Here is a 23,402-nt window from a genome sequence, read left to right on the forward strand (position 1 = left end):
TATTTATTTATTTATTCATCATAACTGTTTGTGTTTCAGTGACGCTGTGTTTTTATTTACTGTCTGTAAGATATAAATGTTTATTTATCTAGTTTATAACTTTGATTAGCTGATAATAAATAAATTGTGTGAACGTGTTTTTATTTGTTTTTATTTCATTCATTAATCACAAATCAGATTTTATTTCTAAATGTTTATTATTTGTTTCTTTTTTTGCTATTTTGGGTTGTTTATTTTATATTAATCTTAAATGTTAAAATTATATTTTTTGAATGATTTATTATATTTTACTTTATTTGGTTTGTTTTGTATGTTTCCTTTAAACATTATGGCTCATCACTGTGGAAGTTTTTTATTTATTAATATCAGATTTTATTCCTTGATTTATTTTTCACAGATAATCATTATTATAATATCTTTTCTAATTCATTTATTTTATGTTTTTAACAGTTTTATTTGAACTTTGATTTTATATTTTTTTAAATGTTACTTACTTCATCTTTAATATTTTTGATTTACTGTGTATTTATTTGTTTTTTATAAGCTTCCTTCAGAATTATAATGATTACATTTTGTAGCTCATTGAAGTTTTTATTTCTTTATTATTATATTTAGACAATATTTGCCAAATTAGTATGATTTTCTTTTGTATTCTTATTTATTTTTATGTATATTTTATATTTGTTGTTTTTTTATTTGTGTTATTTATTCATTTTTACTGTTAATTTCTATTTGATTTAATTAAATTAAAATGAATCAAAAACTATATTTTACAGTACTTGTCATTATGAGTATGAATTTTTATAATAAAGTATTTTTATTTATTAAAGGTGTCTTTTATTTTGACGTTCCTGTGACTTCCTGCGACACAAAGGTGCAGTCCATCTATACTTACAGACAGAGCTGGTCACGCTGTGGGAGTGAAAGGGTTAAAGGTGTGGACGCTTCCACAGTTGGGAAGTTAGACGGAAAGTTTTGCTCTGAGCCAACCAATCAGAGCGCAGCACACTCTGACACACACACACACACACACACACACACTCTCTCTCAGGGAGCTGCTGAGGTGGAGCTCAGTGTTTTTCTGCAGCTGAAAAAGTTCCTGCACTTTGAGGAGTTTTCGGTCGGACTAAGGACAGAGTCGTCATGGTGACCACTGAGACCCACCAGAGCCAGGACCTCCTGGTCCCCCAACAGAACCAGGACCAGCAGGACCAGTTTGTCCAGCAGGACCTGCAGGAGGAGGACCAGGTCTCCCCCTCGTCCCCCCTGGCGGGGTTCGACCCCGAGTCGATGGGTCAGGGTCCCGTCAACGCCATCACCGTCCTCACACTGCTGGACAAACTGGTCAACATGCTGGACGCCGTGCAGGAGAACCAGAACAAGATGGAGGTGAGCCACGCCTTAACATCAGGTCTGAGGGCGGGAGTCCGCCACAGACACCAGTACAGACACCAGTACAGGAACCAGAACTAACTCCAGTACAGAGAGAGATTTAAAGAAATCTAGTCAGCTCGTGCTTCAACTGCATGAAACAACAGTTGACACAAGTTCAATGTTTCACAAGGTTGCTGCTCCAGGGTTGCCAGGTCTATAAAAACCATCCAAACCAAACTCCATGGAAAAAACTGTCGATTTAAAAGCAGTTTGTGTTCTTTCAGTCGCCATGACGTTGTCTGTAACTATGTAAAGACAACATGTGTCGATGTTGATCCAGAGAGTCAGAGCAACTTTCCAAACCAAACTCCTCTCAAAAAACTGCTGATCTAACGTTGACAGTCACCCCGCGTTTCCTGGTTCAGGGTTGCCAGCTCCATAAAAACCATCCAAACCAAACTCCAGTCAAAAAACTGTCGATTTAGTCGTAGCTTTAACCGTTGCCTTGGAAACAGTTTGTGTCATGTTTTTGGACTCTCTCTTAATCTCCTCTCTCACTCTGACCTCATTTTGCTTTTCTCTTCCTTTTATGAAAGTTTTGAACACACACACACACACACACACACACACACACACACACACAAACAAACAGATCTATTTCTGTCCCTCCATCAGACGTCACATGACCCTCAGCAGTACTCGCTGGTTGCCACATGTTTCACTCTGCTGTGACTGTAGATTCCTGACATGTTTGTCATATTGACACTTCAGCACAAACAATTTAAACACAAACATCATCTCCTGGCTGAGACCTGTGGATGCGTTTATCCCTGCAGCAGGCGTCGCCCTGCAGACCAGCCTGTCACTGGTTAATGACCACGTTTATAACAGTAAAACACCCCAGTGACTCGTTAAGACTCTGAATCAGCTGAGTGGTGATTGGCTGGCTGTGTTTCAGGTGCACCAGGTGGAGATGGAGGGCGTGGTCAGAGGGATCCAGGCTGACATGACCAAACTGTCCAAAAGCCACAGCCACACCTCCAACACCGTCAGCAAGCTGCTGGACAAGAGCCGCAAACTGTCCGTCACCATGAAGGAGGTATGACGCCCAAATATATTTACACCTGTCTCTAAATATATCACACCTGTCTCTAAATATATCACACCTGTTTCTAAGTATATCACACCTGTCACTAAATATATCACACCTGTCTCTAAATATATCACACCTGTCACTGTCACTAAATATATCACACCTGTCTCTAAGTATATATCACACCTGTCACTGTCACTAAATATATCACACCTGTTTCTAAGTATATCACACCTGTCACTAAATTTATCACACCTGTCTCTAAATATATCACACCTGTCACTGTCACTAAATATATCACACCTGTTTCTAAGTATATCACACCTGTCACTAAATTTATCACACCTGTCTCTAAATATATCACACCTGTCACTGTCACTAAATATATCACACCTGTCACTAAATATATCACATGTCTCTAAATATATCACACCTGTCACTGTCACTAAATATATCACACCTGTCTCCTAATATATCACACCTGTTTCTAAGTATATCACACCTGTCTCTAAGTATATATCACACCTGTCTCTAAGTATATATCACACCTGTCACCGTCTCCTAATATATCACACCTGTTTCTAAGTATATCACACCTGTCTCTAAGTATATATCACACCTGTCACTGTCACTAAATATATCACACCTGTTTCTAAGTATATCACACCTGTCTCTAAGTATATCACACCTGTCTCTAAGTATATATCACACCTGTCACTAAATATATCACACCTGTCTCTAAGTATATATCACACCTGTCACTGTCACTAAATATATCACACCTGTTTCTAAATATATCACGCCTGTCACTGTCACTAAATATATCACATGTCTCTAAATATATCACACCTGTCACTGTCACTAAATATATCACACCTGTTTCTAAATATATCACGCCTGTCACTGTCACTAAATATATCACATGTCTCTAAATATATCACACCTGTCACTGTCTCTAAATATATCACACCTGTTTCTAAGTATATCACACCTGTCTCTAAATATATCACACCTGTCACTGCCACTAAATATATCACACCTGTCTCTAAATATATCACATGTCTCTAAATATATCACACCTGTCACTGTCACTAAATATATCACACCTGTTTCTAAGTATATCACACCTGTCACTGTCACTAAATATATCGCACCTGTCTCTAAATATATCACACCTGTCACTGTCTCTAAATATATCACATGTCTCTAAATATATCACACCTGTCACTGTCACTAAATATATCACACCTGTTTCTAAGTATATCACACCTGTCTCTAAATATATCACACCTGTCACTGCCACTAAATATATCACACCTGTCTCTAAATATATCACATGTCTCTAAATATATCACACCTGTCACTGTCACTAAATATATCACACCTGTCACTGCCACTAAATACATCACACCTGTCTCTAAATATATCACACCTGTCACTGTCACTAAATATATCACACCTGTTTCTAAGTATATCACACCTGTCACTAAATATATCACACCTGTTTCTAAGTATATCACACCTGTCACTGTCACTAAATATATCACACCTGTCACTGCCATTAAATATATCACACCTGTCACTGTCACTAAATATATCACACCTGTCACTGCCATTAAATATATCACACCTGTCACTGTCACTAAATACATCACACCTGTCTCTAAATATATCACACCTGTCACTGTCACTAAATATATCACACCTGTTTCTAAGTATATCACACCTGTCACTGTCACTAAATATATCACACCTGTCACTGTCACTAAATATATCACACCTGTCACTGTCACTAAATACATCACACCTGTCTCTAAATATATCACACCTGTCACTGTCACTAAATATATCACACCTGTTTCTAAGTATATCACACCTGTCACTGTCACTAAATATATCACACCTGTCACTGTCACTAAATATATCACACCTGTCACTGCCATTAAATATATCACACCTGTCACTGTCACTAAATATATCACACCTGTCACTGTCACTAAATATATTACACCTGTCTCTAAATATATCACACCTGTCACTGTCACTGTCACTAAATATATCACACCTGTCTCTAAATATATCACACCTGTCACTGTCACTAAATATATCACACCTGTCACTGTCACTAAATATATTACACCTGTCTCTAAATATATCACACCTGTCACTGTCACTGTCACTAAATATATCACACCTGTCACTGTCTGTAAATATATCACACCTGTCTCTAAATATATCACACCTGTCACTGTCACTGTCACTAAATATATCACACCTGTCACTGCCACTAAATATATCACACCTGTCACTAAATATATCACACTTGTCTCTAAATATATCACACCTGTCTCTAAATATATCACACCTGTCACTGTCACTAAATATATCACACCTGTTTCTAAGTATATCACACCTGTCGCTGTCTCTAAATGTATCACACCTGTCTCTAAATATATCACATCTCTCACTAAATATATCACACCTGTCACTGTCTCTAAATATATCACACCTGTCTCTAAATATATCACACCTGTCACTGTCACTAAATATATCACACCTGTTTCTAAGTATATCACACCTGTCGCTGTCTCTAAATGTATCACACCTGTCTCTAAATATATCACATCTCTCACTAAATATATCACACCTGTCACTGTCTCTAAATATATCACACCTGTCACTAAATATATCACACCTATCACTGCCACTAAATATATCACACCTCTCTCTAAATATATCACATCTGTCACTAAATATATCACACCTGTCACTGTCTCTAAATATATCACACCTGTCTCTAAATATATCACACCACATGTCGGACACGTCTCTGACCACACAAAGACATTAATGTCTCCACATGTCGGACACGTCTGTAACGACACGAAGACATTAATGTCTCTGCATGTCGGACACGTCTCTGACCACACGAAGACGTTAATGTCTCCACATGTCAGACACGTCTGTGACCACACATGGACGTTAACGTCTTCACATGTCGGACACCTGTCACTAAATATATCACACCTGTCACTGTCTCTAAATATATCACACCTGTCACTAAATATATCACACATGTCACTAAATATATCACACCTGTCACTAAATATATCAAACCTGTCTCTAAATATATCACACCTGTCACTGTCTCCTAATATATCACACCTGTCTCTAAATATATCACACCTGTCTCTAAATATATCACACCTGTCTTGTTGTGCTTCTGCAGGTGCGTGACAGGATGGAGCGTCAGGGTGTCCAGGTGAAGAAGCTGGAGGCAAACCATGCCCATCTGATCAGCAGGAACAACTTCAAAGTTCTCATCTTCCAGGTGAGTGTGATGGAGGTCAGAGGTTAAAGTTCTTTGCTGGTAAGGTTCTCCTCAGATTGTCTGGTTCTCCTCAGACGGTCTGGTTCTCCTCAGACGGTCTGGTTCTCCTCAGACAGTCTGGTCCTCCTCAGACGGTCTGGTTCTCCTCAGACAGTCTGGTTCTCCTCAGATAGTCTCCCTGTCTGTTGGTGATTGTCAGTCATGACCTTATTTGGTCGTCAGCTGCAGCAAGAAGTGAACTGGAGTTCTCAGTGATCCGTGGTCATGTGGTCTGGTTGTCATGGCAACAACACAGTGAGTTATGAAGTCAGTGAGTGGAACAGTCAGCAGTTCTCAGGTCAGAACTGTGTGTTCTGTATCAACAGGTGAGTGTTTGTAGATCTGTATGAGCAGGATCACTTGTGTACATGTGTGCACATGTGTGTTCTCTGTCCCGTCTCACCAACACTAAACATTCCCGTCCTCCCTAAAATACCCAGCATTCCTCAGTGCGTGTGTGAGTGTGTTCAGTGGGTGTGGTTCTGTGTCAGCTGTTTAACCCTTTCAGTCCCTGAGGGAACGAGGAGCTCTGGTCTTCGTCCTCCTGTTGGTGTTGTTCTGGTGTAAAGACCTGCATATCAGGATATGGACAAAAGTATGTGGACGGCCCCTTTAACAGTAGGGTTCTTCAAGGACAGTTAAGTTGTCCACCGACAAGATGGTTCTCCATAGATTTTATGATTTTCCACAGATAGGAAAGTTCCCCCATGATAGTTACGTTCTCCATGGACAGTAAAGTTCTCAACAGATTGTACTGTGCTCCTCTGATCGTAAAGTTTTTGCAGATAGTATTGTTCTAGAAAAACAGTGAAGTTCTCCACAGATAGGAAAGTTCTCCTCTGACAGTTACGTTCTCCACAGAAAGAAGGGTTCCTCACGGATCATAAGGTTCCCCTCAGACAGTAAAGTTCTCAGCAGACAATATGGTATTCCTTTGATAATCAAGTTCTCCACATATAGTACTGTGTTCCTCTGATAGTAAAGTTCCAGAAAACAATACGGTTCTCCACATACAGTAAAATTTCCACAGGCATTCTCCAAACTCCTCATCAACTTTTACAGATGCACAGTGGAGAGCATCCAAACTCTATCACAGTGTGGTACAGGAACTGCACTGTTCAGGGCAGAACGGTTCTCCAGCGTGTCATTAAAATGGCACAATTTGTCTGTGGAGCAGTGTGTATTTTAGTGGTGTCAGGGCGACTCTCTAAGAATTCATTGCCTGTAACCACGTTTACGTTTGCTGTGTACATGACAATAACCTCTTGACTCTTGAATGTTTACCTTGTCTTCCCATAATATTATGATAAGGTTTACCGGCATTCCTTTTAGGTTCCTCTGAGGTTCCACTATTGCCTGGTTCCCCTAAACTTCCTCTAGCCTGACAATCTCCAAGGGTTTCCCCAAGGTTTCCTTATGGTTTCCCTGAGTATTCCTGTAAACATGCCTTTATGTCCCTCAAATGTTCCTTTAAGCTTATGCTGAGGTTCCACTTAGGGCCCCTTAACATATCCAAGGTTTGGTTTCTCAGATGTTTTCCTAATGTTCTCCTCTCCTTCAGGAGGAGAATGAGATCCCCTCCACTGTTTTCGTGAAGGATCCTCCTCCGTTCCCTCGTGATGAGATTTTGGAAGAACGTGATGAATCGGCAGCAGGCGTCGATGGCAACCAATCCCAGGAGGGCGGGCTCCATACCATTGACCTATCATCTGATGAGGACGTTGGGTTGGAGGCGGAGTTAGAGGATGAGGAGATGTGGCCTCACGATCTGGAGAACATGGAGAAGTCCAGAGCCGAGAAACTGAAACGTTCCAGTCTGAAGAAGGTAAGAAGGTCCGACTGAAGGTGTTCAGTCAGACAGACAGCACAGTCAGACAGACAGGTGTAACAGTTTCTCCCTCCGCAGGTTGACAGTCTGAAGAAGGCGTTCTCCAGGCAGAACATTGAGAAGAAGATGACGAAGATCGGAACAAAGATTGTTTCTCAGGAACAACGAGAGAAGATCAAACAGAGAACCTCCAGTCTGAAGGTTTCACCTCTGACCTTCAGCATCAGGAAGGTACTCTTTGTTGTTCTAATACTCCTTTCATCTCAATATTATCAAGCATTCTCAGTTCCTCTTAGGTCCCCCTAACTTTTTCAAGTGCCACTAATGTTCCCCAAAGTTTCCTTTAACATTCCACTAGGTTCACCGCAAGTTCTTGTACCATTCCTCTAAGGTTACCCCATGAATCCCCTTAGAAAGGTTCCACTAACATCCACTGTAAAGCTCCTGTAACGTTGTACTAAGGTTCCTCCAACAACCCAAGGTTCCCAGAAATATATTTGCCCCAATGTTTAACTAGCAATGTTTCCCTGAAGTTCACCTTAAATGTGCTCCAGGTATCCTTAGCATGCCACCAAGATCCCCCACATTTTTGTTGTCAAGTACCTGTAAGGTTCCCCTAAGATTACTATAAAGTTCCTCTGGGGTTCTGCTAAGGACCCCATAACAGTTAGATTAAGGTTCCCCCAGTGTTCCCTTCACATATTCCTAATATTGCCCTGAGGTTACCCCTAGAATCCCCTTGATTCCCTTAAGTTTTCCTTAGATTTCTAAATGTCACGTGAAGATTGCTCTGACATTTTCTAAAGGTGTCATTAATGTTCTCCACTACTTCCTGTAACATCCCTTTACGTTTACCACACACTTCTGTAACATTCATCTAAGGTTTCCCCATGAATTCTCTTAGTAAGTGGCCACTGACATTCCCGCTAAAGTTCCTTCAATGTTCTACTAAGGTTCCTCAACAAAAACTTGCAGGTAATCACTGTGATCCGCCGTCTTGTTACAACAATTTACTTGCATTATGTGTTGTGGAACAATCCCCATTGATGACACCTTGATTTCAATGGTTCTGATCAAATCTGGCAGAACACTGGATGGTTCTAGATAGCAGCAGGGTCCCCAGAGTGTTAAACAGAACAAATTCAAGAGCCAGAGGTCCTTTGGTGGAAAGAGGCTCTGCTAAGATTCTCTTAAGGGTCAAATAAAGTTCTCTAAGGTCCCGTACACATGCCACGTTTTTTGCTCCCTGAAGTTGGGCTACCCTGGGTTCTCCATCTGTCCCACAGACGATATTTAGATACACATTTAGAACCACGTCTGGAAGAAGATCAGCTCTGAACTTTCTGGTACCTAGGTGATGATAAGGTGTTTATGGTAGAGTAGCAATGTCAGATGCATTTTACCTTCATGACCTTGAAAGTTGGCACAAGTGTAGCACCCAGCACCCGACCTCACGTTCTCCAGGCGGTAAAAGAGGCAACATGTGTCCCATCCGTTAAGTTACTACCAAGTTCCCCTGTTGTTCCACTTCTCTGACCTCTGACTGTCTGTGCTTTCAGCCTCGCAGCAGCTCCGACTCACAGCCCCCCGAGGCTTCCCCTCAGGCGGGGGAGTCTGTCTTCACAGAGGCTGATGTCAAGCTCTCCCCGCTGGACAGCACCAACCAGGAGGTCCCCTTCACCGAGGTCCATGCCCAGCTGGCTCCAGCTGAGCATGAGGAGAAAGAGGAAGAGGAGGTGAAAGAGGAGGAGGTGAAAGAAGAAGAGGAGGAGGTGAAAGAGGAAGAGGAGATGGGAGGCGAGGAGGTGTTAGGTGTGGAGGCGGATCTGTCGGTGGTTTCGGAGGGAGTCAGTCAGGAGTACACTTTGTCTGCCACCCTGCCTCAGGAGGAGAAAGAGGAGGAGTCCTAAACACTCGGATCTTTAAAGGAACAGTTTGGCCTTTATATAAAAGTGGAACTGTTCCTTTAAATTTCAGAGCCGTTTAAGTATTTCTGTTATTGATAAAGTTCCACACACACACGTTCCTTCCACATATCTAATCATCTGTGCTGATATTTCATGTCTCTATATGCGAACCTTAGAACCTCGGTTCTCCAACATTTGAACTTTTCAGGAACTAAAAAGCAAAAACATGCTTTCTGTTTTGTAAAGTTTCGAATGAAGTCGGAGAATTTAAACGTTCATTTCTTCAACTGATCTGAAAACCTGAAAAATGAGAACACTTAAATTTGGAGCTCCGCGGTTCTTTAGTTGTAGTTTTTTTTTTTTTCTCTTTTCGTTTTTGTTCTAAACAGCTGACTGATAGAAACACTAATAACATGCTGATCAATAACATTTATGTAAAATTTCCATTGGTGGGACCCAATGAGTTACAACCTGACAAGGTTCTCACAAACAGACAGAACTCAGGGATCACTAAGGTAAACATGGTGCTGAACAGATCCCTGAATACAAAATGTCCCTCCAGTGTTCCACAAATCATCCCCAAACTGTCTAAATTTATACTTGCCTAGTGGTGCCTCATTAGTTTTACCACTGTTTCCTAAACATTCCTCCAAGGTTCCTTAAATGTTGCCCTAACATTTTCCAAAGGATCCTTTATGGTTTCACTGAAGTACCTCTAAGGTTCTACTGTGTTTGGCAAAAGTTCCCCAACAGTTCCCATAAAGCTTTTGTTGAGTTCTAGTTTCCCAAACATAGCCGAAAGAGTCCCATAAAGTCCGTCCGAGGTTCCTCAAAGGTTACCTTAAAATTTCCCGAAGGATCCCTTATGGTTACACAAAAGTATTTCTGAGGTTCTGCTATGGTTGGCCAAGGTTCCCCAAGAGTTCCTGTGAAATTTTTATGAGGTTCAACTTAAGTTCCTCTAACATAGCCGTAAGATTCCCATTCAGTTCCCCAGAGGTTCCTCAAATGTTTCCTTAAAATTTCCATATGGATCCTTTATGTTTATACTAAAGTACCTCTAAGGGTCTAGGATGTTTGGCCAAGGTTTCCCAAGAGTTTCCATAATATTTTTTTGTGTGGTCTACTTAAGTTCCTCTAACATGACCTTAAGAATCCCATAGAGTTCCCCAGAGGTTCCTCAAAGGTTACCTTAAAGTTTTTTTTTCAAAAGATACCTCTAAGGTTCTACTGTTCTTGGCCCAGGTTCCCCAAGAGTTCCCATAACGTTTGTGTGAGGTTCTACAAAAGTCCCCTTAACATAGCTGTAAGATTCCTGTAAAGTTCTTCTAAGGTTCCTCAAATGTTGCCTTCAAATTTCCCAAAGGATTCCCTATGGTTACAGTAAAGCACTTCTAGGGTTCCTCCTTGGTTGGTTCCTCCAGCGTCCCCCTACGTTCTACCCAAGGTCTCACAAAGACTCCCTTGGGGTTCCTACAAGGTTCCTCAAACATTCCACTTGGGTTCCCCTCAAAGGTTCCCTCAAGTTTCCACTGAGGTTCCATCAAGGTTCCCCCAACATTTTCCAAATGTTCTCCTGTCATTCCTGTCTGATATCTGTTAGTAAAGAACTCTGCTGTCTGAAATGTTTTGCTTTCCACTGATCAATAAGTTGATCAGTTTCCTACAGTGTGTGCGTGTGTGTGTGTGTGTGTGTGTGTGTGTGTGTGTGTTGATATCTACACTGATTAATAACCAGCCTGTTGATTGATTATCTGTTTACTAACGACACAAAGTATTATTAACTGTAACAGTGACAGAACCACTGATCAACAGACCTGATCAAACAGATTGATCCGTTGCATATTGATTGGAAACAGCCACAGAGTTAGAGACCGACTGTTTGTTCTGTTTGTTGTTTTCAGGTTTACAGTCGCTGTTGTTCTTTTATTTACCGTTAATGAAACTTCCTGCTGCCAAAGAACATTTCCTGTTTGACTTCCTGTCAGACTGTCAGTCGTCCCCCAGGTGTGCCAGAACCACCTGAACTGTGTAATCAATAAAAAAAACGTGTAACCACCACTCTGTTTCCTGTCTCTGATTTTAACCCAGAACTTAATTAACTTCTTTTGGTCGAACAAAACAAGATGGTTCTCACAGTTTTCTGACATAAACACATATATTTTATAATTTAATCTGAGATGTAATCAATTGACTAATTGATTGACTGATCTGAAGGGATCTGCCAAAGTTAAAGTCCTGAGTTCTCTGTAGAATCAGCTGTTTAATGAATGAGGTTTGATTCAGACTCTGTTGACCTTTGGAGGGGGCGGGGTCAGGGAGTGGGGTGGTCTCCTCAGCAACCAATGGGATGACTCGAGGCAGGGCTTAGAACCAACATAGCCAATAGAGACAGGCGGGGGCGGGGTTCTGAGACGTCACTCCATAGTCACAGAGTTGGAGCCTGAATTTTCATCCAGACACTGCTTCTGTCTGAAGTACCACAGAGTTCTCCTACAAGGTTCTACCACAGAGTTCTAAAGCAAGGTTCTACCACAGAGTTCTACAACAAGGTTCTACCACAGAGTTCTACAACAGAGTTGGACTGGGTTCTTCTTCTGTGGTGTAGATGGACTCAGTAGCGCCCCCCGGCCTCTCTCTGGTCTCTGTCCTGTCTCTGTTAGCATGTAGCATCCAGGTGTTAGCTGCCGTCCTGCTGGCACGCAGGTATGGTGGGCGGAGCTCCGCAGAGGACAGGTGGATCCTGATGTGGCTGTTTTATGACGTCATCGTCCACCTGACACTGGTACGAACAATTGGGACCTGATTTATATTTGTTTGTCATTCTTCAGCTTGTCCTGTCCACAGGACGCTGTGGGGGGTTCAGTGAAAACTCTGAGTGTGTTAACCCTGAGATGAGGGAAACTCTGGGTTGTCAGTTCCAGACAGAGAGGTAAGTCAAACTCAGAGTCAATCACCATGGCAACCGACTCTATGAACCTAACCTGCTCGCTCAGAGTAAGTCAACTCAGAGTTCAGGATTAGACTCAGAGTTTCAGAATACCCCTCTGATTGTTGTTTGTTGTTTATGTTTTTATTGTCCATCTGTCCACAGGAAGGTCCGTTTGTCTACATGTCTCTGGTTGGGACAGTGGAGACGTCTGAAGGTCCTCTGGCTGAACTCTGTGAGTACTCTACTGGAGTTACTACCTTTATACTTGTACTGTACTCGAGTACTTTTACTACAGTAACTGTAACTGTGTGTCTGTAGGGAAGGAGTACGGTAAAGCTGATGGCCGCTGGCTCATTTCTGATCCGACCATCGTCTCCATCGAAATACTGACCGTCGTCCTCGACTCACTGCTCGCTGTGCTCCTGATACACGCAGTACTGAGGGACAAATACTACAGGTAATACTATGACGTTTTGCCCTTGTTTTGAACATGGGAGGATCCTTTGTGCTTCCTCCCGAACTAGAATGATTTCTCTGTCCTTGTTCCCTAACTAGGATGCTTCCTCTGTCCTTGTTCTGTAACTAGGAAGCTCCCTCTGTCCTTATTCTGTTAGTAGGAAGCATCCTTTGTTCTTGTTCTCAAAGTAGGGCGCCTCCTCTGATCTTGTTTCCTAACTGGTGAGCTTCCTCTGTCCATCTTCCATAACGACGACATTTTCTCTGTCCTTGTTTCCTAAGTAGGACACACCCTCTGTCCTTGTTCCCTAACCAGAATGCCTCCTCTGTAAATAAGAAGCTTCTTGTTCCATAAACAGTAAGCATCCTATTTCCTCGGTCCCTTAGTAAGAAGCTTCCTCTGTCCTTGTTCCCTTACACTTCCCTGAAGGACAGTTACCATAGTAACAGTACCTGCTGTGTGTTTGCAGACACTTCCTGCAGGTGTCTCTGAGCGTGTGCGAGCTGTACGGCTGCTGGATGACGTTCTGTCCTGATTGGCTGGTGGGCAGTCCTCACCTGGACACGTCCTCCTGGATCTACCTGTGGGTCTACCTGGTCTTCTTCAATGGGGTCTGGGTCCTGGTCCCGGTTCTGCTGCTGCTCCAGTCCTGGTTCTCTCTGAGGCAGCTGCACATGCTCAGAGCGGACGGCGGCGTCAACAAGAAGACGGCGTAGAGACAGTGGACGGTGTTTTAAATATTATTGGAATGTTATTGATCGACACCTGAGACTGACTGATTGATTGGCTGATTGATTAGAGTCAACACTGTTCACATAGATCACTGATATGAGACTTTAATAATCGGTCCCTACAGTCTGATTATTGATCAGTCGTTACATCCTTACAGCAAACAACAGATAATTATTATAAATAATAAATGTAGAGACATTAACATTTACTAGTTTCCGTCACATCATTTCTCTCTTTATCCACTCTCTCTACGCTCCTCCTCCTCCTCCTCCTCCTCATCCTCCTCCTCCTCTCAGCTCTTCTTGATGAGTTTGTTGACGGACATGAAGGCCTGTTGGAGGCCGAGTCCTTTCAGAGCACTGCAGGCCTGAATCTCCCACAGCCGGTCTACGTAACTGGGAAGGTCCAACTGATTGGAGATCTGATGGGGGGGAGGAGGAGGAGGAGGAGGAGGAGGAGGAGAGGGGGCGGGAGTCAGAGAGGAGGAGGGGGGTACAGGGAGGGATGGACAAAAAACAATGATGAGGAGATGAGTTAAAAAGGCTTGAATTCACAACTAGTTAGTGTAGTTCACTAAACAGGAAGCTTCCTCTGTCCTTGGTCCCTAACTAGGAACAAGGAAAGAGGAAGCACCCTAGTTAGGAAACAAGGACAGAGGAAGCTTCCTAGTTAGGGACCAAGGACAGAGGAAGCTTCCTCATTAGGGAACAAGGAAAGAGGAAGCACCCTAGTTAGGGACCAAGGACAGAGGAAGCTTCCTAGTTAGGGAACAAGGAAAGAGGAAGCTTCCTCGTTAGGGAACAAGGAAAGAGGAAGCATCCTAGTTAGGAAACAAGGACAGAGGGAGCTTCCTAGTTAGGGAACAAGATCAGAGGAGGCATCCCAGGGGAAGTGTTCTAGTTTGGGAACAATGACAAAATAAGCTACCAGGTTAGGGGAAAAGGACATAGGATAAGTACTATTTATGGAACAAGGACAGAGGAAGCTTCCTCTATCCTTGGTCCCTAACTAGGATGCTTCCTCTATCCTTGGTCCCTAACTAAGACGCTTCCTCTGTCCTTGGTCCCTAAATAGGAAGCTTCCTCTATCCTCGGTCCCTAACTAGGATGCTTCCTCTGTCCTTGGTCCCTAACTAGGACGCTTCCTCTGTCTTTGGTCCCTAACTAGGATGCTTCCTCTGTCCTTGGTCCCTACTTAAGAAGTTTTTTCTGTTCTTGTTCTGTAACTAGGATGCTTCCTCTGTCCTTGGTTCCTAAATAGGACGCTTCCACTGTCCTTGGTCCCTAACTAGGATGCTTCCTCTGTCCTTGGTCCCTAACTAGGATTCTTCCTCTGTCCTTGGTCCCTAATTAGGAAACCTCTGTCCTTGTTTTGTAAATAAGAAGCATCCTATGTTCTTGTTCACTAACTAGAAAGCTTGTGGTTGAGGCTGAGGTTGTGGTTGTGGTTGAGGTTATGGTTGAGGTTATGGTTGAGGCTGAGGTTGTGGTTGTGGTTGAGGCTGAGGTTGTGGTTGTGGTTGAGGCTGAGGTTGTGGTTGTGGTTGAGGTTATGGTTGAGGTTGTGGTTGTGGTTGAGGTTATGGTTGTGATTGTGGTTGAGGCTGAGGTTGTGGTTGAGGTTGAGGTTGAGGTTGTGGTTGTGGTTGTGGTTGAGGTTTGTGGTTGTGGTTGTGGTTGAGGCTGAGGTTGTGGTTGTGGTTGAGGTTATGGTTGAGGTTATGGTTGAGGTTGTGGTTGTGGTTGAGGTTATGGTTGTGATTGTGGTTGAGGCTGAGGTTGTGGTTGAGGTTGAGGTTGTGGTTGTGGTTGTGGTTGTGGTTGAGGTTTGTGGTTGTGGTTGAGGTTATGGTTGTGGTTGAGGTTGTGGTTGTGGTTGTGGTTGAGGTTGAGGTTGTGGTTGTGGTTGTGGTTGAGGTTTGTGGTTGTGGTTGAGGTTATGGTTGTGGTTGAGGTTGTGGTTGTGGTTGTGGTTGAGGTTGAGGTTGTGGTTGTGGTTGTGGTTGTGGTTGAGGTTTGTGGTTGTGGTTGAGGTTATGGTTGTGGTTGTGGTTGAGGTTGTGGTTGTGGTTGAGGTTGAGGTTGTGGTTGTGGTTGTGGTTGAGGTTTGTGGTTGTGGTTGAGGTTATGGTTGTGGTTGAGGTTGTGGTTGTGGTTGAGGTTATGGTTGTGATTGTGGTTGAGGCTGAGGTTGTGGTTGAGGTTGAGGTTGTGGTTGTGGTTGTGGTTGAGGTTTGTGGTTGTGGTTGAGGTTATGGTTGTGGTTGAGGTTGTGGTTGTGGTTGTGGTTGAGGTTATGGTTGAGGTTATGGTTGAGGTTGTGGTTGTGGTTGAGGTTATGGTTGAGGTTATGGTTGAGGTTGTGGTTGAGGTTGTGGTTGAGGTTGTGGTTGTGGTTGAGGTTATGGTTGAGGTTATGGTTGAGGTTGTGGTTGTGGTTGTGGTTGAGGTTATGGTTGAGGTTATGGTTGAGGTTATGGTTGAGGTTGTGGTTGTGGTTGAGGTTATGGTTGAGGTTGTGGTTGAGGTTGTGGTTGTGGTTGTGGTTGAGGTTATGGTTGAGGTTATGGTTGAGGTTGTGGTTGTGGTTGAGGTTATGGTTGAGGTTATGGTTGAGGTTGTGGTTGAGGTTGTGGTTGAGGTTGTGGTTGTGGTTGTGGTTGTGGTTGAGGTTATGGTTGAGGTTATGGTTGAGGTTGTGGTTGAGGTTGTGGTTGTGGTTGAGGTTATGGTTGAGGTTATGGTTGAGGTTGTGGTTGAGGTTCTGGTGTGTCCCGTACCTCTCTGATGGTCATGGAGTGGGGCAGATCCTTCTTATTGGCGAGAACCATGAGAGGAACTCCTCGGAGCTTCTCGTCATTCAGAACCTTCTTCAGAACCTTCTGAGCCTCCGGCAGCCGGGACCGGTCGCTGCTGTCCACCATGAACACCAGAGCCTTAGAGTCGTCCAGGTAGTACCTCAACAACAACAACAGAGTGTTTGTTTTCTTTGTATGATTGTTTCCATAGTTGTGTGCTTATTTACTTTGTTTGTGTGTGTGTGTTTGATTTGTTTGTGTGTGTGTTTGTTTGGTTGTTTATGTTTTAGTATTTACCTCCAGTTGGCCCTCATGTTCTTCTGTCCTCCAATGTCCCACACAGTCAGAGACGTCTTCTTGTCGAGGTCCACAGATCCCACATTGAACCCAATGGTCGGAGACGTCTCCATCACCTTCAGGTAAACACACGACCACAGTCACACCTGAGACACCCGTTGGTCACCTGTCCTTCTCACTCTCACCTGTCCGTCTCACACTCACCTGTCTGTCTCACACTCACCTGTATGTCTCACACTCATCTATCCATCTCACACTCACCTGTCTGTCTCACATTCACCTGTCCATCTCACTCTCACCTGTCCGTATCACACTCACCTGTCCTGTCAGGAGGCGGGCTAACAGAGTCGACTTCCCAGCAGAGTCCAAACCCATCAGGATCACCTGGACGCACAAACACACCTGTTACTTTTGAGAACATGTTCTCCGTCCCTGACCGGTGACTGTCAGGCAGGTGAGACACACCTGTGTGTCAGGTACAGTGTGAGTTACCTGAGGGGAGGCGGAGCTGTGACCCTGACCCATCACTCTTCTTGTTTTCCTTCACCTGTAATAACAGTGGGGTAATGCCGAGCTCCGTGTGTCTGGCTGAAACTCACCTGTCTGACATCTCTCAGGTGTGTTCAGCTTCATTGAAGCCCAGGGCCAATCAGTGCGCAGCGTCCAATCACAGTAGGTCATGTGACAGTGGTACAGGTCTGACTGCATTCTTGTATGAGAGGCGTGTGGAGCGTCTGCAGGCAGAGCTCACGTCCAGCACACAGAAGAAGAAAGAAGACATAATGAGTCAGACATGATAAACAGTTTGTGTCATTGTTTTTGTTTGTCTCTCAATAATAATAACAATAATAATAATAATTGTGTAGCACTTTTGATGCAAGTAGAAAACAGGAGGATCACACTGAAACTAAATAAAATAAGAAAATAAATAGTTTTTCATTTTTCTATCTGTATTTAATTTTTCTTTTACTTTTTTAAGTCTTGTCAACATATTGTGTTAAACTGTTTCCTGACTGACATTTAATTTATATAAATTAATATTATAACATTTATATATATAACATTTATATATATAATAACATATATATTCATAACTCTCCTTCTTTGCATTTTTCTTATTAAAATTACTTCTATTATTGTTATGAGTATTATTATTGTTGTTGTTGTTGTTGTTGTAATTATTATTTTATTTAATTATTATTATCAATATTATATTATTATATTTTTAATATAATTTATTATTGGCATTATTGTTATTAAATATTATCACATTTTATTCTTATTAGTATTACTTCATTGTATTATAATCGATTATTATCAAGTATAATTGTTGTCTAAACAATATTTATTATTATTATTATTCATGTTATATTATTGATTTTTATTACAATTTCTCATCGTTTTTGTTACTAAATATTATTGTATTTCATACTAAGTATTATTATTATTTTATTTATTATTTTTTGTTTATTTTATATAAAGCTCAAGACTCAAGACAACTTTAATAATCCCCTAAAGGGCAATTTCATTTGACAGCTCGCACAACAACACACACACAACACATAGAACATAGAAAGAAAATTAAAAGCTGTGTGCAAATGTTGTTAGTCGCCATGATGAATTACATTAAAATGTGAAGAAAATACCAATAAATATGTTCATTAAAAAAAGTAATCAATACCAGCACTGGATGATAAAAATACATAGAGGTACACAGTACCCAATGCACAATGCACAATACACACAATACAATTCATAAGGATGTGTTTAACAATCGGACAGCAGAGGGGATGAAAGACTTGGAAAAGCGATAACCCTTACAAGCAGGTTGGGCATAACGACGCCCTGAAGGCAACAGTGAAAATTCACTTGCTAAAACATGCCTGAAGAACTTAGAATGCTGTGTGACTTCCTCAGAACCTGTTGCTCCCATAGAGGACCTAGCTCTCTCTGCTTAAGTCCGATAATCTTGGAACAAATTTCCACAACTCTGTTCAGGCTATTCTTGTCCCTGAGTGACAGGTTGTTGAACCAACAGATAAAAGAATAAGTCAAAAGGTTTTCAATGAAGGACTGATAAAAACGACAAAGAATCACTGGACTGACAGAAAAAGAATTTAACATTCGAAGGAGATGAGTCCTCTGCTGTCCACGTTTGACCAGAGCTTCAGTGTTAACCATTTAAGCTGGCTGTCAAACACAGTGCCTAGATATTTACAGGAGCTGACAGTTTCAATCTTCTCTCCATCTATGACACTCTCAGTGAAGGCCTTCTTGTTACGTCTAAAATCAATCATCATTTCTTTAGTTTTGGATGCATTTAACTCTAGAAAGTTGTCCTTACACCAATCTACAAATGCAGGGAGAGCCACACCGTGGTTGTGTTGGGCACCCTGAAGGAGAGACAACAGCACAGTGTCATCCGAAAACTTAACAAGGAAGCTGCTGTCACAAGATGATGTGCAGCTGTCAGTGTATAACATATAAAGAAGAGGTGACAATACGCACCCCTGTGGTGAACCAGTATTAGTTACAACAGTGTCAGACAAACGACCATTCACAATGACCCTCTGCTGTCTGTTGGTCAAGAAGTCTAAAATCAGTAAAACAAGTTGATGTGGTAGTTTAAAATCAGAAATCGGTCTCTCGATTAAAAGACAAGGTTGCATGTGATTAAAAGCGGAGGAGAAATCTCCAAACAACAGTCTAGCATGGGCATTAGGTTTCTCCAGATGTTTATACAAGGCGTTAAGAATAAAAATCTTAGCATCCTCAACACCCTTTCCAGCCTGGTAAGCAAACTGTAGAGGGTCGAGTTCACCCTGGATAGCTGTGAGAATCTCATTCTTAATTATTTTCTCCAGGATTTTCATTATCAGTGAAGTGAGGGCATTGGCCTTAAGTCATTAGGCTGTCTAGGCTACTATTCTTCAGTAGTGGCACAATATGAGATATTTTCCATGTACTGGGATACTGAAAAGAATCAACTGTCATTTGAAAAATATGTTTAAGAACACCACCAAGCTGCACAGCGCAGTGATGCAATGTACGGCCACATGTACCGTCAGGACCTGGGGCTTTTCTCACATCAGTGCCTTTCAATAACTTAACCACCTCGTCTTCTGATATTATAATGTCATTGGCTGGGGAAAGTGAATTTTTAAGTTCACTTATCTTATCAGAAAAGTCAAGCTGTTCAAAACGAGAATAAAAAGCATTTGGCAATTCCTGGTCCTTGACCCCTTCCAGATTAACATGTTTCCCAGTACTGTCTTTATTCTGGTTTATAGCGGCCATGGACTTAATGCCCTTCCAAGCATCTCCAAGATTACCACTACTATACTGTAATTCTATTTTTTCTCTATATATTTTCTTTGCTTTCCTTATCTCAGTCCTCACAGAAAGATACATAGGAAGACACCACCTCAGTCAGGTCATTACAATCATCACAAGCATCATAAAAAACCGACCAGTCTGTACACTGCTATTGTTGTTGTTAAATATTATTCATTGGATTTTATTATTATTATTATTATTATTATTATTGTTTCAGTTGTTGTTATTTTTGTTAGCACCAATATGTCCTCCTCCTCCAGGTTCAGCGGTGAGGAGGAGGAGCGGTGCCCGGTGAGGAGGGGTCTGTCTCCGGGTATAAAGCCAGGCTCTTCCCGCCTCCTCCCTCCTTCTTCTTCTCGCTCCTCCGGCGGCTCCTTCCCTCCTCCTCCCCGGATCTTCCGCGTCATCATGGGCTTCGGCGACTTGAAATCAACCTCCGGCCTCAAAGTGCTGAACGGCTTCCTGGCGGAGCGCAGCTACATCGAGGGGTCAGTGCAGTAGAACTCGGTGGAAACCAGTAGAGCCCAGTAGAACCATCTAGAAACTGTGGTGGAGTTCTGCACAGAGAAACTGCGAGCGGCTGGGCGCCATCTTGGCTCTGCGCTCAGTTAGCTAACAGCGGCTAACAGTTAGCCGACAGGCTGTTAGCGGAGTTTAAGTGTTTAAATGTGACTACATGAACCGATACAGGGTTTTTAAATGTCCGCGGGTCAGTCTGCAGAGTTTCCAATGGGACAACCGACGAGTTAGAGTTCAGTTCAGTTTAATTCAAAACGTGTTCGATGTGAAGACGTAGCTGCAAGCTATCGTTAGCAGGGAGCCACATGGTGCTAACATGCTAACTGTGCTGCTGCGTGTCTCATGAATGAACTCTTACAGGTCCCACAGAGAGTTAGTTTAACACAGCACCTTGTTATTTTGAGTTTAAACTCAACGAAGATAAACAGGCGCATTAATTAATTTCAGCTACATGCTAACAAAATGATAATGTAGCTTTTAATTTGATAGCTGCCTGCGAATAATTTGACTTAAGTTACAACTGTTGGTTAACCGTGGAGACGCAAAGTGTCAGTGTTAATGCTGATAAATGACGATCTGAAATATAAATATGTTGCTCAAACACAAACCAAATTTGTTGTCTCCATTTTGCAGGAAGAAATTTGCAAGTGTATATAAAATTGAACAAAAAATAAATGACTTTATATGCACATAATAAAGTTTTTCTTAATGAAACATAATTCTACACTTGTGAATTTGCATTTTATATCACATTACACACCGTGTGGAGGCAAATTTGAGTAACGATGAAACTGATCTATAAATTTAAATATCTTAACATATTTTACGTTTTGCATTTTTTCTTAATTTGTGAAATTTGTTTGCATATACATTTGCCGATCTGTTTCATATTTTCGAAATAGTCGAGTTTTCAAATCCTCCTTTGTATTTGTAGAAAGTGTTTTATTTTTACAGATTACACAAATCTGCCTCCGTACAGCGTGCGTAAAATGCAAATCTGCAAGTGTAGAAATGAGATTCACTCATTTAAAACGTTAGGAAAATATTCACAAATGCTTTTTATTTATAAATTAATTAAATGTATGTCAGTTAATTTGTTGAATGTATTCAGATATTTAATTCATTGGAATTTTATTTATCCGAAATTTTATATTTACAAATTATATTTGTATGTTTACTTTTTTTGTATTTGCTGAAATGTTTTAAATTACACAATTGACACCAGTCTGTCTCTATATGTGTATTTATGATGTGTTTACCTGTCGTCAGGTACGTTCCCTCTCAGGCTGACGTAGCGGTCTTCGAGGCGATCTCGACCCCACCCCCAGCCGACCTGTGCCACGCCCTCCGCTGGTACAACCACATCAAATCCTACCAGAGCCAGAAGAGCAGGTGAGGACAGTGACGTCATCAAGGTGTTTAGGTGCACAGGTGTATGTGTGTGACATCATCAGTGACCCTCCTCCTCCTCCTGTCAGCCTCCCAGGTGTGAAGAAACCTCTGGGCCAGTACGGCCCCTCAGATGTGGCTGACACCACATCCACCTCCGCCCCCGCCTCCAAAGATGACGACGAGGACGACGACATCGACCTGTTCGGCTCTGACGAGGAGGTGAGGTCACAGTGATGTCATCAGCCACCTGGATTTGTCAATGGAGTCCATGTTTAACGTTCCCTGTGTTTCGTCTTGCAGGAGGATGCAGAGGCAGCCAGACTGAAGGAGGAACGCCTGGCCGAGTACGCCGCCAAGAAGGCAAAGAGTACGTCTCGCACCGATCACAGTACTGATCTACAGACAGAATACTGTCCCCTAATTGGCCGGCTCTTCATGATGATCAACCTATCACCATCTTTCGGCTGACTGCCTGATGGACACCTATTTTACCTGACAGAGTGTCGTGGCCTCTTGTGGCTGTAAGTCCAGACTTGTTTCCATGGGAACTGATCTCCTTCTCTTCCTCCTCAGAGCCCACCCTCATCGCCAAATCGTCAATCCTATTGGACGTCAAGCCGTGGGACGACGAGACAGACATGGCAAAGCTGGAGGAGTGTGTTCGCAGTATTCAGATGGATGGGCTCGTCTGGGGACAGTGTAAGAAAACCGCATACTGTACTACATAACACTGGTGCATATTATACTACGTAACACTGGCTCATACTGTACTACATAACACATACTGTACTACATAACACTGCCGCATACTGTACTACATAACACTGCCGCATACTGTACTCTCTGTCAGTCCAGTATAACTCTGCAGATTCTGTGATGATCTAACTCACCATCTTTCGGCTGAATGTGTGATGTCACCAAACAATCTGAGACCTCAGCAGAGAAACAAACACTGATACGAATTGATCACAGCCTGATTGATAAATACTGATCAGTTTACTTGTCCTGCAGCCAAACTGGTCCCGGTGGGTTACGGCATCAAGAAGCTGCAGATCGGCTGCGTGGTGGAAGACGACAAGGTGAGCGGCTCTCTGATCTGCTGTTTGTACACTACGGCTTGTGTTACCTTGAGTGTGTGTATTTACCTGTGTGTATGTGTGGTCAGGTGGGCACAGACATCCTGGAGGAGCAGATCACAGCCTTCGAGGACTTCGTTCAGTCGATGGATGTTGCTGCTTTCAACAAGATCTGAGAACAAATATCATGTTAATAAAGAGCACTTCAACACAGAACCATTGTGTGTGTGTCTTGAGTTATTCTGAAGGGAGCCAGCAGGGGGCGCCGCAGCTCCACTTTGTGTTTCTCTGT

The 23,402-nt window shown here is 42.4% G+C and overlaps 5 protein-coding genes across 11 annotated transcripts; 3 read left to right on the plus strand and 2 right to left on the minus strand.

Annotated features, from left to right (window-relative positions):
- Window positions 1-1,016: 1,016 nt before the first annotated feature.
- Window positions 1,017-9,950, plus strand: cavin2b (caveolae associated protein 2b). Its single transcript, XM_049570548.1, has 6 exons — window positions 1,017-1,389; window positions 2,333-2,473; window positions 5,697-5,798; window positions 7,399-7,662; window positions 7,744-7,896; window positions 9,225-9,950. Exons 1-6 carry the CDS (start codon window positions 1,144-1,146, stop codon window positions 9,573-9,575), a joined length of 1,257 nt encoding a protein of 418 aa, XP_049426505.1. The 5' UTR covers window positions 1,017-1,143; the 3' UTR covers window positions 9,576-9,950.
- LOC125885103 (cysteine-rich, acidic integral membrane protein-like) lies at window positions 2,488-5,679 on the minus strand. Of its 6 annotated transcripts, none has more exons than XM_049570547.1 (4): window positions 5,495-5,679; window positions 4,425-5,258; window positions 3,438-3,899; window positions 2,488-3,343 (listed from the first exon to the last, which is right to left on the minus strand). In XM_049570547.1, exons 1-3 carry the CDS (start codon window positions 5,542-5,544, stop codon window positions 3,800-3,802), a joined length of 984 nt encoding a protein of 327 aa, XP_049426504.1. In that variant the 5' UTR covers window positions 5,545-5,679; the 3' UTR covers window positions 2,488-3,343; window positions 3,438-3,799. The 6 variants fall into 6 exon arrangements, with proteins under 6 accessions (XP_049426504.1, XP_049426503.1, XP_049426502.1 ...); XM_049570546.1 differs by having other exon boundaries at window positions 3,438-3,878; window positions 4,344-5,258; XM_049570545.1 differs by having other exon boundaries at window positions 2,488-3,270; window positions 3,317-3,410; window positions 3,689-5,258.
- Window positions 9,951-11,885: 1,935 nt separating the features above from the next.
- On the plus strand, window positions 11,886-13,904 carry ebpl (EBP like). The gene is made up of 4 exons (XM_049570197.1): window positions 11,886-12,357; window positions 12,667-12,736; window positions 12,823-12,961; window positions 13,431-13,904. Exons 1-4 carry the CDS (start codon window positions 12,181-12,183, stop codon window positions 13,675-13,677), a joined length of 633 nt encoding a protein of 210 aa, XP_049426154.1. The 5' UTR covers window positions 11,886-12,180; the 3' UTR covers window positions 13,678-13,904.
- Window positions 13,778-17,519, minus strand: arl11 (ADP-ribosylation factor-like 11). 2 transcript variants are annotated; one of them, XM_049570199.1, is made up of 5 exons: window positions 17,387-17,519; window positions 17,106-17,171; window positions 16,788-16,903; window positions 16,473-16,650; window positions 13,778-14,114 (listed from the first exon to the last, which is right to left on the minus strand). In XM_049570199.1, the coding sequence occupies exons 2-5, from the start codon at window positions 17,160-17,162 to the stop codon at window positions 13,986-13,988; spliced, it is 480 nt and encodes a 159-aa protein (XP_049426156.1). In that variant the 5' UTR covers window positions 17,163-17,171; window positions 17,387-17,519; the 3' UTR covers window positions 13,778-13,985. The 2 variants fall into 2 exon arrangements, with proteins under 2 accessions (XP_049426156.1, XP_049426155.1); XM_049570198.1 differs by having other exon boundaries at window positions 17,280-17,420.
- A 2,957-nt stretch (window positions 17,520-20,476) lies between these two features.
- On the plus strand, window positions 20,477-23,326 carry eef1b2 (eukaryotic translation elongation factor 1 beta 2). Its single transcript, XM_049570196.1, has 7 exons — window positions 20,477-20,611; window positions 21,912-22,034; window positions 22,121-22,253; window positions 22,335-22,401; window positions 22,608-22,733; window positions 23,046-23,113; window positions 23,200-23,326. The coding sequence occupies exons 1-7, from the start codon at window positions 20,532-20,534 to the stop codon at window positions 23,284-23,286; spliced, it is 684 nt and encodes a 227-aa protein (XP_049426153.1). The 5' UTR covers window positions 20,477-20,531; the 3' UTR covers window positions 23,287-23,326.
- The last annotated feature ends 76 nt before the right edge of the window (window positions 23,327-23,402 follow it).

Source organism: Epinephelus fuscoguttatus, linkage group LG24 (assembly GCF_011397635.1).
Source record: "Epinephelus fuscoguttatus linkage group LG24, E.fuscoguttatus.final_Chr_v1".
Classification (NCBI taxonomy): domain Eukaryota; kingdom Metazoa; phylum Chordata; class Actinopteri; order Perciformes; family Serranidae; genus Epinephelus; species Epinephelus fuscoguttatus.

Coding starts and splice junctions, on each gene's coding strand:
- cavin2b (XM_049570548.1), top strand. CDS start 1,144: ATGGTGACCACTGAGACCCACCAGAGCCAGGACCTCCTGGTCCCCCAA. Junction 1,390..2,332: donor AGAACCAGAACAAGATGGAG/GTGAGCCACGCC, acceptor GCTGTGTTTCAG/GTGCACCAGGTGGAGATGGA. Junction 2,474..5,696: donor TGTCCGTCACCATGAAGGAG/GTATGACGCCCA, acceptor GTGCTTCTGCAG/GTGCGTGACAGGATGGAGCG.
- LOC125885103 (XM_049570544.1), bottom strand. CDS start 5,544: ATGTGTGATATATTTAGTGACAGGTGTGATATATTTAGAGACAGTGAC. Junction 5,259..5,494: donor ATATTTAGAGACAGTGACAG/GTGTGATATATT, acceptor ATTTAGAGACAG/GTGTGATATATTTAGAGACA.
- ebpl (XM_049570197.1), top strand. CDS start 12,181: ATGGACTCAGTAGCGCCCCCCGGCCTCTCTCTGGTCTCTGTCCTGTCT. Junction 12,737..12,822: donor AGGTCCTCTGGCTGAACTCT/GTGAGTACTCTA, acceptor GTGTGTCTGTAG/GGAAGGAGTACGGTAAAGCT. Junction 12,962..13,430: donor CTGAGGGACAAATACTACAG/GTAATACTATGA, acceptor GTGTGTTTGCAG/ACACTTCCTGCAGGTGTCTC.
- arl11 (XM_049570198.1), bottom strand. CDS start 17,312: ATGGGTCAGGGTCACAGCTCCGCCTCCCCTCAG. Junction 17,172..17,279: donor ACAGCTCCGCCTCCCCTCAG/GTAACTCACACT, acceptor TTGTGCGTCCAG/GTGATCCTGATGGGTTTGGA. Junction 14,115..16,472: donor ACTCCATGACCATCAGAGAG/GTACGGGACACA, acceptor CCCCCCCATCAG/ATCTCCAATCAGTTGGACCT.
- eef1b2 (XM_049570196.1), top strand. CDS start 20,532: ATGGGCTTCGGCGACTTGAAATCAACCTCCGGCCTCAAAGTGCTGAAC. Junction 22,035..22,120: donor TACCAGAGCCAGAAGAGCAG/GTGAGGACAGTG, acceptor TCCTCCTGTCAG/CCTCCCAGGTGTGAAGAAAC. Junction 22,254..22,334: donor TGTTCGGCTCTGACGAGGAG/GTGAGGTCACAG, acceptor TTCGTCTTGCAG/GAGGATGCAGAGGCAGCCAG.